The sequence below is a fragment of the Boleophthalmus pectinirostris genome, unplaced genomic scaffold, assembly GCF_026225935.1.
Source record: "Boleophthalmus pectinirostris isolate CB_2022bp ecotype Guang Dong unplaced genomic scaffold, ASM2622593v1 HiC_scaffold_2823, whole genome shotgun sequence".
NCBI lineage: Eukaryota > Metazoa > Chordata > Actinopteri > Gobiiformes > Gobiidae > Boleophthalmus > Boleophthalmus pectinirostris.
Genome location: NW_026571288.1, coordinates 945,059 through 962,472, shown reverse-complemented (window position 1 = coordinate 962,472; position 17,414 = coordinate 945,059). Strand labels below are relative to the sequence as shown.

General features: G+C 39.4%; 1 protein-coding gene across 1 annotated transcript in view; it reads right to left on the bottom strand.

Annotated features, from left to right (window-relative positions):
• Nucleotides 1–14,309: 14,309 nt before the first annotated feature.
• The window catches only part of myt1b (myelin transcription factor 1b), a 79,469-nt gene continuing 76,364 nt past the window's right edge, over nt 14,310–17,414 (bottom strand). The window contains exons 24-25 of the mRNA XM_055159809.1: nt 15,642–15,785; nt 14,310–14,453 (exon numbers count right to left, since the gene is read on the bottom strand). Of these exons, the coding sequence (XP_055015784.1) occupies nt 14,310–14,453; nt 15,642–15,785 (288 nt within the window). The remainder of the gene's footprint in view (nt 14,454–15,641; nt 15,786–17,414) is intronic.

The window sequence follows — 17,414 nt, the reverse complement described above, 5'->3', positions numbered from 1 at the left end:
AACATGATATTCTTGGCTTAAGTCTTCTCAAAGTTATGTGTAAAGCAAAGTGCCATGAATTACCTGTAAATTTTCAAAGACTGTTTGAGATGAGAACAAACCACTACAATTTAAAAGGAACCTACATGTTTAAAAAACCCAGATTCAGAACTAAAGTGATGGAGCAAAGCTATGGAGTAAGAAAGCTGTCAAAAATATTCGTGCGCATAAAATAGAAATCCGTGCGTATTTGGGAAATCCGTGCATATTTGGCTGTAGTTGCACATAAAATAAATATTTGTAAACTCTCAAATGAGTCCAGTCGTACATAAAATATATTGCGTGTATTTTATCCATCAGAATACGAATTGAAAAATTACGATGTCATGAATTACAATCACGAAATGAAAATTTACGATCACGCTTTCATCAGTACGAATACGAATTCACAGACGGAACTTTACTGTCAAAAATACGTCAACACTTCACAGACATTATTCATCGAGCAGAAGAAACATCAATCAAGATCAAGACTGTGCAGCTCAAGTTTGTAGCAGAGGGTAAAAACAGAGTAATAGCACAAGAAGCTACAACAACGACCAACAAGTGGGTTCATTAAAATCTATTGTAAAAATGTATCTGAATGCAGCTGAAGTGAAGACTGGCTGATGCTCGCTGTGGCTGTAATCGTGAATGTTTTAATCTAAACATACAGAGAACCTGATATTTGCTAATTAGCCCTGGGATAACGTTACGTCGGATGTTAGCCAACTGGCTACCACTATGTTATCTAACATATAGGTGCAATTTCCCGTTCAAAGGAGGTGTTTCTACACAATATTATACAGCAGCGTTCGGTTCCCAAATTCAAGACATTTTTACAATAGATTTTAATTAACCCACTTGTTGGTCGCTGTTGTAGCTTCTTGTGCTATTACTCTGTTTTTACCCTCTGCTACAAACTTGAGCATGTGCAGTCTTGATCTTGATTTCTTCTGCTCGATGAATAATGTCTGTGAAGTGATTACGTATTTTTGACAGTAAAGTTCCGTCTGTGAATTCGTATTCGTACTGATGAAAGTGTAATCGTAAATTTTCATTTCGTGATTGTAATTCATGACGTCGTAATTTTTCAATTCGTATTCTGATGGATAAAATACACACAGTATATTTTATGTACGACTGGACTCATTTGAGAGTTTACAAATATTTATTTTATGCGCAACTACAGCCAAATATGCACGGATTTCCCAAATACGCACGGATTTCTATTTTATGCGCACGAATATTTTTGACAGCTTTCTTACTCCATACAAAGCGTCGCTGTGAAATGAGTTCACTTATGGAAGAGTGTTGACAAAGAAATCAAAGGATCAAGTACAATGACAACATTTTAAAAATACTTCAAATCCAGTACAATGTGTTTGTATGAAAAAGAAAACTAAGTTGTTGTGCATAAAAGTGATCTTTGTTTGCAATTGATTAATAATTGTCACTGTAATGAAATCTACTGATCTGAAATGTTTTAAAGTATCAGTGTTGATGTTTTGTCTGGAAAAGGAAAAAGGGTAGAAAAAATAAGACAACTCTACTTTCTGCTCCTTTTCATTTATATTTTGTATGTTTCACGTTGTGACACAGTTGATGTCTTTTTATACTTTATGAATGAAATTAACAAATAAAAAAAATAAATCAATAAATACAAGAAATTATAGCAGTTGGGAAATACAAAATGTAACAAATAAAACAAAATCAGGGGAGTAATATTTCTAGTAGAACAGAAAATACAGTCTTTTACCTTTCGGAGGAGACAACTGACCAGTGATTGATACTTTGATTTAAGTATTTCAGTTTGATGCAGATTATTTTAAGTATTTAATGGCCAAATTATACAGGGTGTCCCAAAAAACTGACTTCATTTCGCAGGCAAGTAATTTTGGCAATTCTTGTTGAAATAACCTAAAATATTCACAGAATATATAGAAACAAATCAAGATTTTATATTTAATGTTTAATTTTTGTTCTGTTTTCAGGTTGAGGCGTTCACTCCCAAAGAGAAGTCATTTTGCATCTTGGAATCTGCTGCACACACTCACCCAAGACTGTGAGAGCAAATGACGGTTTGGCGTATCCTGAGGAAACAACTGGAAATGAAATCCTACTGTCTGCAGCTCCTTCAGGCTTTAAAAGCAGATGTCAAACAAAAACATCAAGAATTCTGAGTTGACATGTTACAGAAACAAATGCCAAACCGTCATTCGAGGAATCTGGGTTTGCAAACTTGTTCTCCTTACGGACTTCTTGGGGCTTCACAAGAGTTGCTTTTTTTGTTTTTTGGGGGGTTTTTTTTGGTACCATGTCCAGATTTGTCTTGGGTGACTGTGTGTGAGCAGATTCCAAGACACAGAATGACTTCTCTTTGGGAATGAACAGAACAAAAATAAAACAATATAATAAATATAAAATCTTGACCTGTTTCTATACATTCTGTGAAAATTTGAGGTTATTTCAACAAGAATTGGCAAAATTATTGGCCTGCGAAAAGTCTGGGAAAAGTAACAGCTGTAGTCTAAGTTTGACCTACTTTTGAAAACATAAACAATAATAAATGAAATAATGATACAGTGTTTTTTTTAATGATGAATACAAGACATGAGGTTGGTCTACAAATGTCAAAATAATCAATAAAAATAAAAACTAAACATTCAAGTTCCAAAGCTACAGTGGAATTTCAGATCTTAAAGTCAGTGTCAGTGTCCTGCCTCTAAACTTAAGCAGCTTTATCCTATTGGACCATAATGTGGCTGCTCCTAAGCTTCTCAAACGGCATTAAAGCTGCACGGTGTAACTTTACTGTCCAACACTTGATTACCTTGACTACCTTAAGTTCACGCATGTCAAATGCTGCATATTTAGACTGAATTCTTCTTTCAGACTGAAAACACGCTCCTCCTTGTGATGTCATTAAGTGATGATACAGGAAGTGCTCAAATGTGTTCTTACTTCATACTCCATTAACTCCACACACCTTCACTAGAATCATTTGGATCATAATTTCAGCTCTAGAATTGCCAATCTTCTAAACTAAACTGTTAATTTAATGAATACTGCTTCATGACATCACAAGGTAGAGCAGAGCATTTTGAGCTCTGGAGATATGGACAGGATTATTCAAACATGTGTGAATGAAACAAAACTCAAATCCAGGTCTGTTTTTGAGAAGGTAACAACAAGCTCACTTTGTATGATTTAGAACCTTTAAATATTAACTTACCTAACCTGAATGTAATCATTTGTTATTGGTCAAAAATATTTTGAAAAACATATTCTTCCTATGAACGAAGCCCCTTCTTCCCAGATCTGACCAGTAACTTGGTGTCACCAGCTTGAAGATTGAAAGGTTTAATGTCATGCTGTGGAACATTCCAGGCAAAGCAACTGCATGTCCATGAAGGTAAGTCCATCAAAAAGTTACACAGCCTGTCCATATGCACTTGTAACTCCCCTGTAATCCAGCAGAGAGCGGTGCTGCTCCACTTCAGATGATGAGGTGAGCTCATGTGTAAAGAGTGTGTGTCAGCAGGGGGCGCTGTGTGTATGAGCCCGTGTGTGAGCAGCGTGTGAGGATAGAGCTTGTACGTGTTGTTTATGAAGGGCCTCTGTGTTTATTATGAGATTCTTTAAACCTGCTGCTGGTCCAGAGTTCATGTTCATGTGGAGACGTCACCCTGTAAAATCTCTGAGATTCACATCAAGATGTTGGGAAAGTTCAAGTTATTGCAGCCCTAGAGGTCTGGCCCAAGAGAGGCCTACAACGTGTGCATTGTGTCCTGTGTGTCTGAGCCATACTTCAGTGTGTGTGGGTTAAGGCTGGTTTATACACCACTCAAAAAAATTAAAGGAAGACTATGAAAACACATCAGATCTCAATGTGAAAAAATAAATAAATAAATGAATAAATAAATAAATCAGTGAATAAATAAATAAATAAATAAATAATGTTGGATATCTATACAAATATGGACAGGGCAAGGCCTAAGAAAAAATGGTTGCTCCTCTTTTAATGAAAATAAACACCAGAGGCACCAGAGTGGCACCAAACAGTTTTCAAGTTTCTCCCTCTCGGTGGTTTTTGGTTGGTTTTCCACTCGTGCTGCTTTGGCTACAGTGATCATCACTACTGGGAGGATGAGGACATTCCTTATTCCTACAGAAGCTGCACAGATTGTCCCACTTCTCCAGGATCCACACATGAATTTGCAAGGAGATTTAATGTGTCTCCAGCACAATCTCCAGATCATGGAGGAGATTTCAGGAGACAGGCAGTTCCTCTAGGTGAGCTGGACAGGGCCGTAGAAGGTCCTGAACCCATCAGCAGGACCCATATCTGGAACAGGATGAGCTTTGCACTTGTCCTACAGAATGACCTCCAGTAGGACACTGGTGTGACTGTCTCTGCCAAAACAATCACCAACAGACTTCATGAGGATGGTTTGAGGGCATAAGGTCCTATAAAGGGCACTGTGCTCACCGCCCAGCACCATGGAGCTTTATTGACAAGTGCTCTGTGGTTTTCACAGATGAGAGCAGGTTCACCCTGAGCATCTGTGATAGACGTGAAAGAGTCTGGAGGAGACGAGGAGAACACTCTGCTGCTGCACTAAGATTCACACGAGCAGATTGGTGGTAGGTCACTGATGTTCTGGGAGGCAGATCCATGGAGGGACACACAGACTCTAAAGGTTAGAAAACATCAGTCTGACACCATCAGGTATCAGGATGAAATCCTTGAATCAATTGTCAGACTCTACACTGGTGCAGTAGGTCCTGGTTCCTCCTGATGCACGATAATGCCCAACCTCATGTGACAAGAGTCTGCAGACAGAACTGGAGGATGAAGGGACTGGTACAATTGAATGGTCCTCACCATCACCTCAGTTAAACCTGATAAAAAACCTCTGGGACACTATGTTTGGGTTCATCACATGCCACCAGGTTTCTCCTCAGATTCTACAGGAGCACCCACATTTTTTTTTCCATTACAAGAGGTGGCTTCCTTTTGTTCTGAAGACATTGTCCTGTCCATATTTATATAGATATCCTGCTTTTTGACCGCAAGCTTACTGATTGGCTGTCAGGTGCTTCACGGAGCTTTCTGATTGGTCGTCTGGTCTGTTGTGGCACCGTGTGAGACGTGCGTGTAGATTTGATGCTGGATTATACTAAAGCAGCTTTCAGACCCGTGAGGAGCAGCAGATCACCACAGGGACTGACAGAGCATCTTCAGACAGGTTCATGATGGTGGACTTTGTCTATTGTGCATGCTTGGCTCTGACTTACATTTAAGGTTAAGGTTTACTACTTTATGGTCCCTTGCACGTCATTCTCTGCACTTGCTGTGGTTTGTGTCTGGCTGAGGTTCATCTAGAACACGGATCTCCACGGACACAGATGTAAACGAGGGCCACAGACAGTAGGTTAGTTCAGTGAGAGGTTCAGACTGGTGCCTTTAAAGGGATAGTTCAGATTTTTTTTACATGAATTTGTCTGTCATCCCCGTGAGCAGTGTCGTGCATCAACACTGACTCACCCCCAACAGCGTCCGGTGAGCCGAGATTCTGGCCGTTTTCGGTGCTGACGAAAGTAGTCCGGCAAGTTGGCTGGGGACATTAAAATAAAGCGTTTTTCTTCTCAAACAATCTGTGTTCAAAAGAGTGATACATTTTGCATCACAAAACCATCGTTGCCTAAAAAGTCAGCCGTCATTATAGCTTGGCACTATTTTCTTTCCGTTCGTATCACTGCGCGCTGCCGCCAGGTGACAGCCGCGCACGAATCCATCACTTTGTTCAGTTGTTCGGCAATGTTTACATGCTCAGACCACCGCGACGCGAGAGAGCTAACGTGAGAGCTAGAGCCATAAGTATATAAGCTTGTATAAGATACATAAGAATATATCTAAAAAATGGTGCGAACTCTTGATTATCCAGGCTGTAACAACAAAAATCTGGCGGAATCTCCACACACATTTCACCGTTTTCCTGTCACGGACTTTGAGATGAGGAAACGTTGGCTTCTTGCCTTTGGCTTCAATGTGGAAACCAAACCAGGTAAGAACGAAGAAGTGCCGCTACGTTTACAAGAGAACAGGCTCAAGAATCAGCTGTAACTCTGTGTGCAGTAAATCACTCAGTGTCATATCACCAGTGAAGCTTCTACAAAACGTAACTTTATAAGTCGACTGTTATTACTATTGTAAATGTCTCGTGCACTATTGGCAGCAGCTACGTGGACGTGTGGATGATTCATGTTTCTATTAGTCGTCCATGCTTCAGTCACAGTGTAGACTCTATGTTCGCTGTATACAAGTTTATAAATGACGTGATGGTGATTGTCGCTCACTCGGTCTCTCACGGCTCCAGCTTCAACTTGTACCACTTCTCTGTCTCTTCTCTTTCTCTCTGCCCGGTCTAACTCCATCTGGTGAAATTCTTCATCAGTATATTTGGGTTCATAAAGATCTCCCCTTGGCTTTGTGGTAAAGGCAAAGTCTTTATTGTTGGTGTCGTAATCAGACATGTTGTTGCTAACATTCCGAGCAGTAAACAAAGTGAACCAGGTGCGGCTGTCACCTGGCGGCAGCGCGCAGTGATACAAACCGTAAGAAAATAGTGCCAAGGGATTATGAGGTCTGACTTTTTTGAGGTTGATGGTTTTGTGATGCAAATGTATCACTCTTTTGAACACATATTGTTTTGAGAAGAAAAACGCTTTATTTTAATGTCCCCAGCCAACTTGGACTACTTTTGTCAGCACCGAAAACGGCCAGTATCTCGGCTCACCGGACGCTGTCGGGGGTAAGTCAGTGTGGATGCACGACACTGCTCACTGGGATGACATACAGATTCATGTCAAAAATCCCGAACTATCCCTTTAACAGGACTATTACAGAGACACTGTCTCTTTTAAAAGGCCTGGGACATTCTTTTGAGGTCTGTGTCATAATCCTGTGTGGTGTCATTGAGTTTACAGTCCTACAATGACTCACATTTGTATCAGTTTACAGGAAAACATTGTGCCTGTGATCAGTTGGAGCAGTTGAGCAGGAGGCTTGAGGGCAGAAGTGTTACTGCCCAGACATGTCAGAGAAATACTCTATAGCTTTTTACATTTGTCTTATTACTAGAAGAAAGCACAGTTTCATTGTAGATGCATTTGGAAATTACTTCACAAAGAAATGGAGGACACAGACTGAACTCACTGTCAAGGACTAAGCTCAAATTACACTGGACATGATCAAACCTTTGCAATTAATGTGACAATGGACAATGGAAGCGACGTGCAGAGCAAATACACCACACAGGACTTCAGCTTGGTTTAATGATCTTCTTTCTGTGTGTGTGTGTGTTTGTTTTCAAGTAAAAATCGAAATTAAAATGTATGTGACAAACATCAAAACACAAAACCATACTCTGGGTTACTTTGTGTAGAACTGTCATTTGTGACTTTTGTCTGGATGAAGTCATAATGCTGTTGTCGTGACAGAAGCTTTCATTTGTTCACTTAATTTAAAAAAGAGCTTGGTCAGAAATGATACAAATGACGGTGACAGTGTGGAGTTTTGGACATAGGACCTCATTTCTTCTAGACTCTAGACTCAAACCAAGACAAATAATACTCAATTTAAAGACACTTTTCTCAGCCAAAAGGTGGACTAAAATTTACATTTTATTGTTTTTTTGGTTTTGTTTATTACAGGGGAAAACTTACAAAAACATGTTGGTTTAAATCTCCACAAACGTCTATGGAGAATGTTCCAGAGTATGGTTTTAAAGCAGGAGTGTCAAACTCAAATTTACAGAGGCCGAAATAAAAAACTGGGACTAAGTCATGGACCAAACTAAATATTTATTGAAAAATGTGAACAACATCTGCGTGTTTTCTTCTTTCGAGATATATAATGTTAAAACTTTTCTTATTAAAATAAATGTTTAATAATAGTTTTGCTTAAAATCTGAATCTAGAACAAACAGAATATGAAATAATACAAACATTTTAAATAAATAATGTCTCTATAGTCTATATGTAGCCAGTGGGCAGCTCTAATACAGATTTGATATGATCTTGCGGGTCAAATATAATTCTATCACAGGCCAAATTTGGCCCCCGGGCCTGAGTTTCACATGTCTGTTTTAAAAGGACAGTCTGGAATTGTGGACATAAGACCTCATTTCCTCATTAGTCAGAGTGTTGGAGACGTGTGGAGACACTTTTTTTTCTAACACCAGCGACCTCTGCAAATACAAGGACTGGATGGAAGATTATAAAAAGTGTCTCCACACGTCTCCAACACTCTGACTCATGAGGAAATGAGGTCCTCTGTCCAAAATTCCAGACTGTCCCTTTAAAACAGACATGTCAAACTCAGGCCTGGGGGCCAAATTTGGCCCGTGATAGAAATATATTTGACCCGCAAGATCATAACAAATCTGTATTAGAGCTGCCCACCGGCTACAGATAGACTATAGAGACATTATTTATTTTAAAATGTTGTTATTATTTCATATTCTGTTTGTTCTGGATTCAATGTTTAAGCAAAACTATTATTAAACATTTATTTTAATAAAAAAAGGTTTAACATTACAGATCTAGAAAGAAGAGAAAACATGCAGATGATGTTAAAATTTTCAATAAATATTTAGTTTGGTCCATGATTTAGTCCCAGTTTTAAATTTTGGCCTCTGTGAATTTGAGTTTGACACTCCTGCTTTAAAACCATACTCCGGAACATTCTCCATAGACGTCTGTGGAGATTTAAACCCACATGTTTTTGTAAGTTTTCCCCTGCAGTAAACATAATCAAGAGTATAATAAAATAAAAACTTTAGTCCACGTTTTGGCTAAGAAAAGCATCTTTAAATTCAGGATTATTTGTCTTGAGTTGAGTCTAGAAGTTATTTTCCTCTTGAGATAAGAAATTTTTTTTTTATTTACTTCAAATCAGTCTGTTGTCTTAAAATTAATGCATTATTGTTCTATAAAATTCAAGATTTGAGGTTTTTTTTTTTTTTTGTGAGTAAATCTAAATAAATTGAGTCTAATCCAGATTCATATTTTCATTTCATTGTAACATCACGTCCACAGTTTTTCCAGAGCCTGTATTCTTTGCGTGGCAGATTCATGTGACAGAGACTCAGGCTTGTCTATGTTTCTTTATTGGTATTTTTCATAGAGAACATTTAAAATGGTTCAAACTCTCACAATAACTGACATCACTGCTCTGCTTAATACACGGACACAGAAACAGGGGGACACTTTAAACAGACGCACAGCACAAACTCCCGACTACATTTTACCCCAAAAGTCCAACCAAAAAACCAAAACAAAGACGTATGAGGAGCACAGCCAAGAATTATCCCGCTTTACAAAAACGGTGCAAAGGAATCATCTAGAAAAGTAACAAAAATCCTTAAAATCTATTGAAGTGCTTGAAATTTTGGAAGTTTTGTCATTTTTTAAAATATCAACACCTAGAAAAATCAGCAGTAAAAATAGCTCATCTCTGTAAAAATGTGTTAGCAGGACAACCCTTGGCCGTGGCACTTTTTTGTCACAAACTATTTTTTTTATTTCATTTTTCAACAATTTTGTCTTTCAATACAACAACAAGTATAACACTGTTTTTGCCTTAATACAAATATATACACAGAAAATAATGCCCTGCACACGGATGCATTTCTATCGGACGACGGAGAGCTGGTTACCTGAATTTAAAAGAAGGATCACAGTTTCTTTAGCCTAACGGAAGGAGCGTGACGGTTCAATTCTCTGTCACTGAAGCCCAGAAATGTCGCGCTGTACAGTCTAAACCTGCGCGCCTAAAGGTGCCGTCTGACCTGCGCTAAAGACAGTAAAGACGGGACGCCTGCCTCGTTTTATTGGGACACAGCTCCAGGGAGAGGGCGGAGCCTTCTCGCAGGGAGGAGCGACCCTGCAGGGAGGAGCATGGGGACGTTGTTGTCGACTGTAAACATGGTACAGTGAATGAGCATGAAGGCACAGGAGAGACAACAGGAGAGACAACAGGAGACCAGTGCTTTGGGTTCACACACAGTGGAGGAACACTCATGTTTGGACAGAGTCTCTCAGTCTGAGCTGGTCTGGTCCAAGGGTTGAATTATTTTCTACATTTCGTTGCAGGAGCTGGAGGGAAGCAGGGCTCTGGCCAGTTTGATTTTTAAATTACATTTGTGTTTAGAACAAACCTCCTGTTCTTCGCTCAGACTTTATGTAAATAAGAAAGTGAACTGTGCGTGGGCCGCCGCCTCCGGCAGCGCCGCGCTGACATTCTCTAACGCTCTTCTTTCATGGCCTCTGTTTTTCATTTACAAACCTCAGGAGACTATTTCATCAAGCAGTTTAAAAGGGGTCATGCCATATCAAACAGTGCAGAGGATCCACAGTCTGTACTCTGCTCGTGCAGTACTAACCAAATGCATCACAACTGTTTCCAGGGCAAAGGTCAAACAAACAAAGACTTCACATTCTTCTCAGTGATGGACAAACGCCTCCTCCACATACAGGGAGGTCTGGCGGATCAGTGTCCCACTCCCACACTCCCTCAGTGGGGCTGCAGTGGGCCCCGGGCCCCTCTGCCCCAGGCTCTAACAAACAGCCATCTTTTGGTTTGTTTGGAAAGCGACACTCTTTCCACACGCCTGAACAACGCCACACACAACAACAAACCGAGTCACAAAGCGCCCTCTAGTGGGGAAAACTATTGCGCGAGCGGTCGCGGCCCAAATGCTGGCATTTCAATGGTTCAGAAAGTGCACATAGAGTTCATTCTACATCGTCTAAAAGCGCCGCACGGCTCGCCACATCCACCACACGTGACCGGACAGACACAAGCACATGTCAATGTCATGTGACATATTACACACACGCCATTCTACGCCACAGAAACACGGAGCGACAGCGATCCCAGCGCACGACATCATTCGGAAACACGTTTGGGACGGAGTATTGGAGCGAATGCCGCAGCCTGACCAAGAGTTATGTTAAAGCCACAGTAAAGCAGGTCTTATTCTCCTTTTGTCTCAGAGAGGGATCCTTTGAGAAGTAATACAAGAAGTCAACAATTACACTGGAAAAATATACGTATGTTTATATTCATATATATATAGCATCTTTAAAATCTATTTGTACAGAATGTATATACTGTGTATGTATGGCCGTCTTGGCAGAGAAATAAAGGCATCTGAAACAGCTCTCTGGAGTTACATTACAGAAGTGAGAATCGAACCAAAGCGTCTCAGTGGCACTTTGTGCATTAAAGTAACATCTAGAGTAAGGCTACACGGGTGTGAGAGACGCTCGACACAAGGGGGCGCTGTGCCCACGGGGTCCAGCTGCAAACGGCTGGAGACCTGCCCGTGCCACCCACTACACTGCAAAAAAGGACCAGCTGCTACAGGGGAAAGAGCTTGAATTCAGAATGATGCTTTGAGTTGATTTAACTCATTTCATTTAGAGCATTCATACTTCTGCACACTGCACCGACAGCAGCGCTAAACATAGAACTAAAACTACATCAGGACCAAACCAGGACCTGTATGAATGCAGTCTGAGTTAGTGCAGTTAGATGATTTGAGTTGTCTGCACATGTTTAAACTGATTAATCAGAAAGTTGAGTTCAGTTAAGTGGTCAAAACAAACTCCACAAATTTTTTTGCTTTAGAAAAAAAAAACAAAAAAACATCTGTAAATTGAAACTAATATCTAAGTTTTGATATTGTAAGAATTTAGCAAGCAAAAATATGTGCACTTAAAATATATTAACCTTTAAGGTCAAATTCAACCCCAAAATGAATACAAAAAAGTATATAAATCATGTTTTTATTATATATTTTAGATTTTAATTTAACTGATTTAGAACCAGAATTTAACTGATTTAGTGTGAATGTTTAAGCCCATTGTGTTAAAAACTAAACCACAAAGCCAGAAACTGCAAAAAAAAAAATAATAATCTGGTTGGGAGGACTTAATAAAGCTCTGAATTCAAGTCGTGTTCTCTCTTGTAGACCCTGTGTTTTTTTGCCGTGTGTGGCTGGGCACGTGGCAGAGGGTTTGGGTGAGCCGTGCTGGCCGCTACAAAGCGCTTCGGAGAGGTAACATCAACAGACCTATTTACTTAATTTTTTTTTTTGTATTTTTGACTTAAACTTTGACCTGACTAAAGCACAAGATGGCTCCCACACAGAAACCAAAAAGAACAGGACAGCTTTGAGTTTTTACAATCAGCTGTTGGCCTCTACACTGCAAAAAATCAATCTTTAAATCACGTTTCTGTTAATAAAAGACCCATTTGAAACCTTTTTTTTTCCCCATTCATGTTCTACTAAAAATATTTTTGTACTTTGTTGTTATAAAACTGCAAATTCTCCTCATTTATTTAAATGATTTAAGTAGTTTGGACTAGTTAGAATGATTAGGTCCAGATATAGAACTTGTATATTTTGTTTTTGCATCTTAAAAGACAATGCTTCCTTTCAACACAGTTTCTCAGAGCAACATAAAATTATTTATCAATAATATTTCTTTTTTTTTAAATTAAAAAGCAACAAAATTAAACTTAAAACGACCTTATTTCGTTACATACAAATGATTTAAATCTGAAGGGTAAATGAATCTAAAATAGTCAAATCCACTTAAATAATTTAGTGATCTGTATTCTAGTTGTTTTCTGGACTTGATGTGTTTTTTTTTTTTGCAGGGTAGAGGCAGACCTAGTAACCAAACCGTTTAACATAGATTTTGCTCGTTCTTTATTTAAACATTAGCAGTGGTTTTGTAAGACTACTCAGACGTAACCATCACATCACAACATACATAGCAAAATAAATATACAGCAGTTATTAGTTCATTTCTTTCATATAAATAAATAATAAATACATACTTTCTTTTTTCAGCAGTGGGTTTTCCAAATGCATCGGTAACAGAAATTAATAATAATAGTTAATTAAAGAGGGGGTATTAGGCAAATTTTTATCTTTTTGGAGTTTCTACCATGTTCTAATTTTCCCTCATCAAAAACATGCCTGAAGAGGTTTTACGTGTCATCCATGCATGTTTGAGTAATGTAGCGATCTCTCACAAGCTCTTATTGAAGCCTCCTTATGGTTCCCTGTGAGATTCTGTGCAATGCTCCGCTCACAAGCCTACATCAGCCACGGCCCCGCGCCACAATCTTCTACACGTTCTGTTAGAATAAGTCCATAGAAGTGTAATACCCCTTCTTTAAATAAACAATGACAAAATGAAACAATAGACGAAAACAAAAAAAAAAATAACGGTTTTGTAAAATTATCAAAAAGTTTTTGTTATAAAACATCTGCACTCAAAAAGTTATTTAAAAAGTATGCAAAACAAATACGTCAATAAGTTATATAGTCTTTTAAAATATTGACGCGAGATGTAGTTAAGACATCGCTCCGAACAGTAAGATGCATTGTTTCGTGTTACAAAAAAATATGTCAACAATAATAAATAGATTGCTTCAAATAAATAAACCTTGATAACATAAACGGCATTAATAAATTACAATTTAAAAGTTCACAGATTTAAATAATTCATATTTAACAATAATTATTGTACCACAAAACTATCCATTGAAACGAAGTGCAATTCCTATGTCCATCATAAATACTATTGATATGACTAACTCAAGTTGTGTACACTAGGGCTAGTTTCAAATAAATAAAAGAAAAGATGCATTTGTCCTAGTAAAATAAATAGTAAACAAGCGACCGTAAATCTGGTAGCTTGTGGCGTTGCTTGGAGGAAACTTCCGTGCTAAATCCAGCCCGCGTAGCATCGTCGCTGTTCGTCGTCGTAGCGCAGAAGTGAGCGTCTCCTCCATTTTGTCTCATCGGAAAGCCTTTTGCTACGAGATGGCGTTTTTTTTCCCGAGCCATCCAGCATTCGTCGGACATTTTTGTAGTCTTCCAAAAAACATTTAAGGACATAAAAATAGACGATGGGTAAACATACAGCATATCAAATCCCATTCGGTTGAACATTAATTTTCATTCTTTTTGAAGGATTTTGGTTCCCGTCCCAACAGCAGCAGGTTGTGGAGTTTGGTCCGCGTTTCTTCAGTGCTCCCTGGGTAGACTGTTGTACATTTTTTCCACATGTTTGAAAACCTGAATTCCCTTTTTGTTTGTGAGTGTTGATGGAGTTCCCCCGGGCGATGGTGGGTGGTATCGGGGTGGTATCAGGGTGGTATCGGGGTGGTATCGGGGTAATAGTGGGTGAATGGGGGTAGATCACACTTTGATGCCCTTCACAGCCTTGTTGATGGTCTCCAGTAGGGCCTTGTTCTCCGGGCTCTGGAAGCACTCCTTGTTGGTGTACATGTCGGTCAGGGTGCTCACGTAGCGGTCGAAATTCTGCTCCGTGATTGGCTCCTGCTGAGAAAGAAAACAATTAAATATAGCTAATAATCACAATAATAGCACAGACTTAATGGTAAATGTAGCCTGAACTCTGAAAAAAGATACTACAATTACAACAGAACCAAGGTTGCCAAGACCCTTAACCTTCAGATAAAGGACACACACAGGTTTGTCTCATTCTCAGAGTATGGACAGGCCTCATGTGGAAGCTCAGAACCTCCAGAATTCCCTCCCTGAGCTGGAGAGGCTGCACTAGCACTCGGGATTAGCTGTAGGTGCTGGGGTTTAAGTAGTGACCATTCGGATCATCCATCCATCCATCCATTTTCTTCCACTTATCTGGGGTTGGGTTGTGGGGGCATCAGTCTAAGCAGGGACTCCCAGACTTCCCTCACCTCAGACACTTCCTCCAGCTCCTCCGGGGGGACCCCGAGGTGTTCCCAGGCCAGCCCAGAGACATAGTCCCTCCAGTGTGTCCTGGGTCTTCCCCGGAGCCTCCTTCTGGTGGGACATGCCCGGAACACCTCCAGAGGGAGACGCCCAGGAGGCATCAGAACAGATGCTCGAGCCACCTCAACTGGCTCCTCTTGACGTGGAGGAGCAGCGGCTCTACTCTGGGCTCCTCCCGTGTGACTGAGCTACTCACCCTATCTCTAAGGGAGATGCCCAGCCACTATGCAGAGGAAACTCATTTCGAATGCTTGATCAAGTCCTTCTGGTCATTACCCAGAGCTCATGACCATAGGTGAGAGTAGGAATGAAGACTGATGGTAAACTGAGAGCTTCGTCTTTCGGCTCAGCTCCCTCTTCACCACAACGGTCCGATACAGCGACTGCATCACTGCAGACGCTGCACCGATCCACCTGTCAATCTCACGTTCCGTCCTCCCCTCACTCGTGAACAAGACCCCGAGATACTTGAACTCCTCCACTTGAGGCAGAGACTCTCCACCCACCCAGAGAGGGCAAGCCACCTTTTTCCGGTCGAGAACCATGGCCTCAGACTTAGAAGAGCTGATCATTTGGACCAAAGAGAGGCATTTTAAGTTTAAACCAACTGGATTTCAGCTTTGAAATGGGCAACCCAAATGAAAGACTCATGTGAGGCTCATTCTGCTTTATAATCTTGAACCAAATGTGTCTTTAGTGTTAGACGGTGTTCTAAAAAGTGCTCTAAAGTGAGGTTGTGGGTTTGATTCTCACCATATGTGGCAGGCGAATGTTAGCCAGGCTGCGGATGAGGGCGCGGCTCAGACCCGACAGTTCCATGAACAGAGCCTCGTTCTGCTCCTCAATCATTTTGTTTTCATGCTCGATGTTCTTCAGGTTCTTCTCCATCGACGTGATCTGCAGAAAAACAACAACAACAAAAAAAAAAAAAACAGCTACAGTTAGTACAGGTCAACGAGCAATATGACACTGATATCTAAATATGCTTCGGTTTAATGTTAGGTCACATAACTTCACAACACTCTGTAAGTCATGGGGGCAGATAATTAATACATTTGCTATTGTTGTGCATCTGAATTTTGGTTTACATTTTACATTTTGCAATAAGAAATAAGCTAGAAATCTCAGGGGAACAAGACAGGGATGCCCACTCTCTCCATCTTTATTTACTGGGGAAAACAGACTTACAATTATTTTTTTCTTATTAACCATCTAGTCAAAACACATTTTAACCAAATAAAGGTTTAAAAGAATCAGAACTTCACACATCAATTACTTGAGACGGGTGCGTTGGAGGAGAGGGAGCAGCCCAAGAACATAGGTGTTTGCCTGACGAAGGCCTAGAGCCAAAAAGTTGTACGGTTTGTCCTAAGAAATTTCACAATTTGCAAGTAAGACAGTGAGCGGGATTTTTCTCTGTAACCAAATTAGGGGTGTCAAATTATCGCGTTAATTGCGATTAATTAATTACAGTCATATTTAGAGCGTTATGTTTTTTAATCGCGTTAATCTTATTTTTAATCTCTATTTACTGTTTCTGTATGCGAGTTGCCTTATTATAAAATCTGTTTTTATGTGTTGTTAGGACACAGTCCTGCACTGTGCAGTCCTGCTCCACTCGCTCCCACAAAGAATTGTAGCCTAATTTTCATTCCTGTTCTCGTCGCATCAGTGATAAACCTGCACACGTCTGATCTCTGAAAACATCGTGACACAAACACAGAACAGACTCACCTTCAGCATCAACATCCTCTGTCACAGAGAGAACATCTATATTCCACTGAGTCGTGTCCTTTAGTAGAAGCTGAACCACATCAGCACAAGAGCGTTTTTTTTTTTTCTCTCTTTTCTCCACTTAGTTCATGCAAATGAGCCATGTGGTTTTAAGTTTTGTTTCTGTGAGACTTGTGCAAATCTGCATTAAACACATTCTAATGTCAAACGGGCTGATGTGGCTCTAGAGTGGTGATGTTTATATGTTGTAAAGTTGAGTTTATTTATGCAGATTAGTAACAGTAATAATAATGATGATACTTCTATAAAAATGTTAATGATAGTATGAAAATAATGTAATGATGAAGTCAAATGAAAATACCTCAAGTTGAAGCTTTTCTCAGCAATTTTTAGGTGAGATTAAAAAAAGAGATTAATTAGATTAATTAATTACAGATCATAATTAATTAATCTCAAAATTTTTTTAATCGCTTGACAGCACTAAACCAAATAAAAGTTTAATTATGGTGACTGCTTTCGCTTTTTAAATAAAGAATATCTATGAATGTATATTAGTGATGAAAATCAGAAATGGTTCACTCTTTATTATGTGTGTTTATTGGTTATCTTTATATTATAATTAGTGCTGTCATGCGATTAAAAAAAATTAGAGATTAATTAATTATGATCTGTAATTAATTAATCTAATTAATCTCATTTTAATCTCACCTAAAAATTGCTGAGAAAAGCCTTCAGTTTGAGGTATTTTCATTTAAATTCATTATTACATTATTGGGGCAGATCAAAAGACTG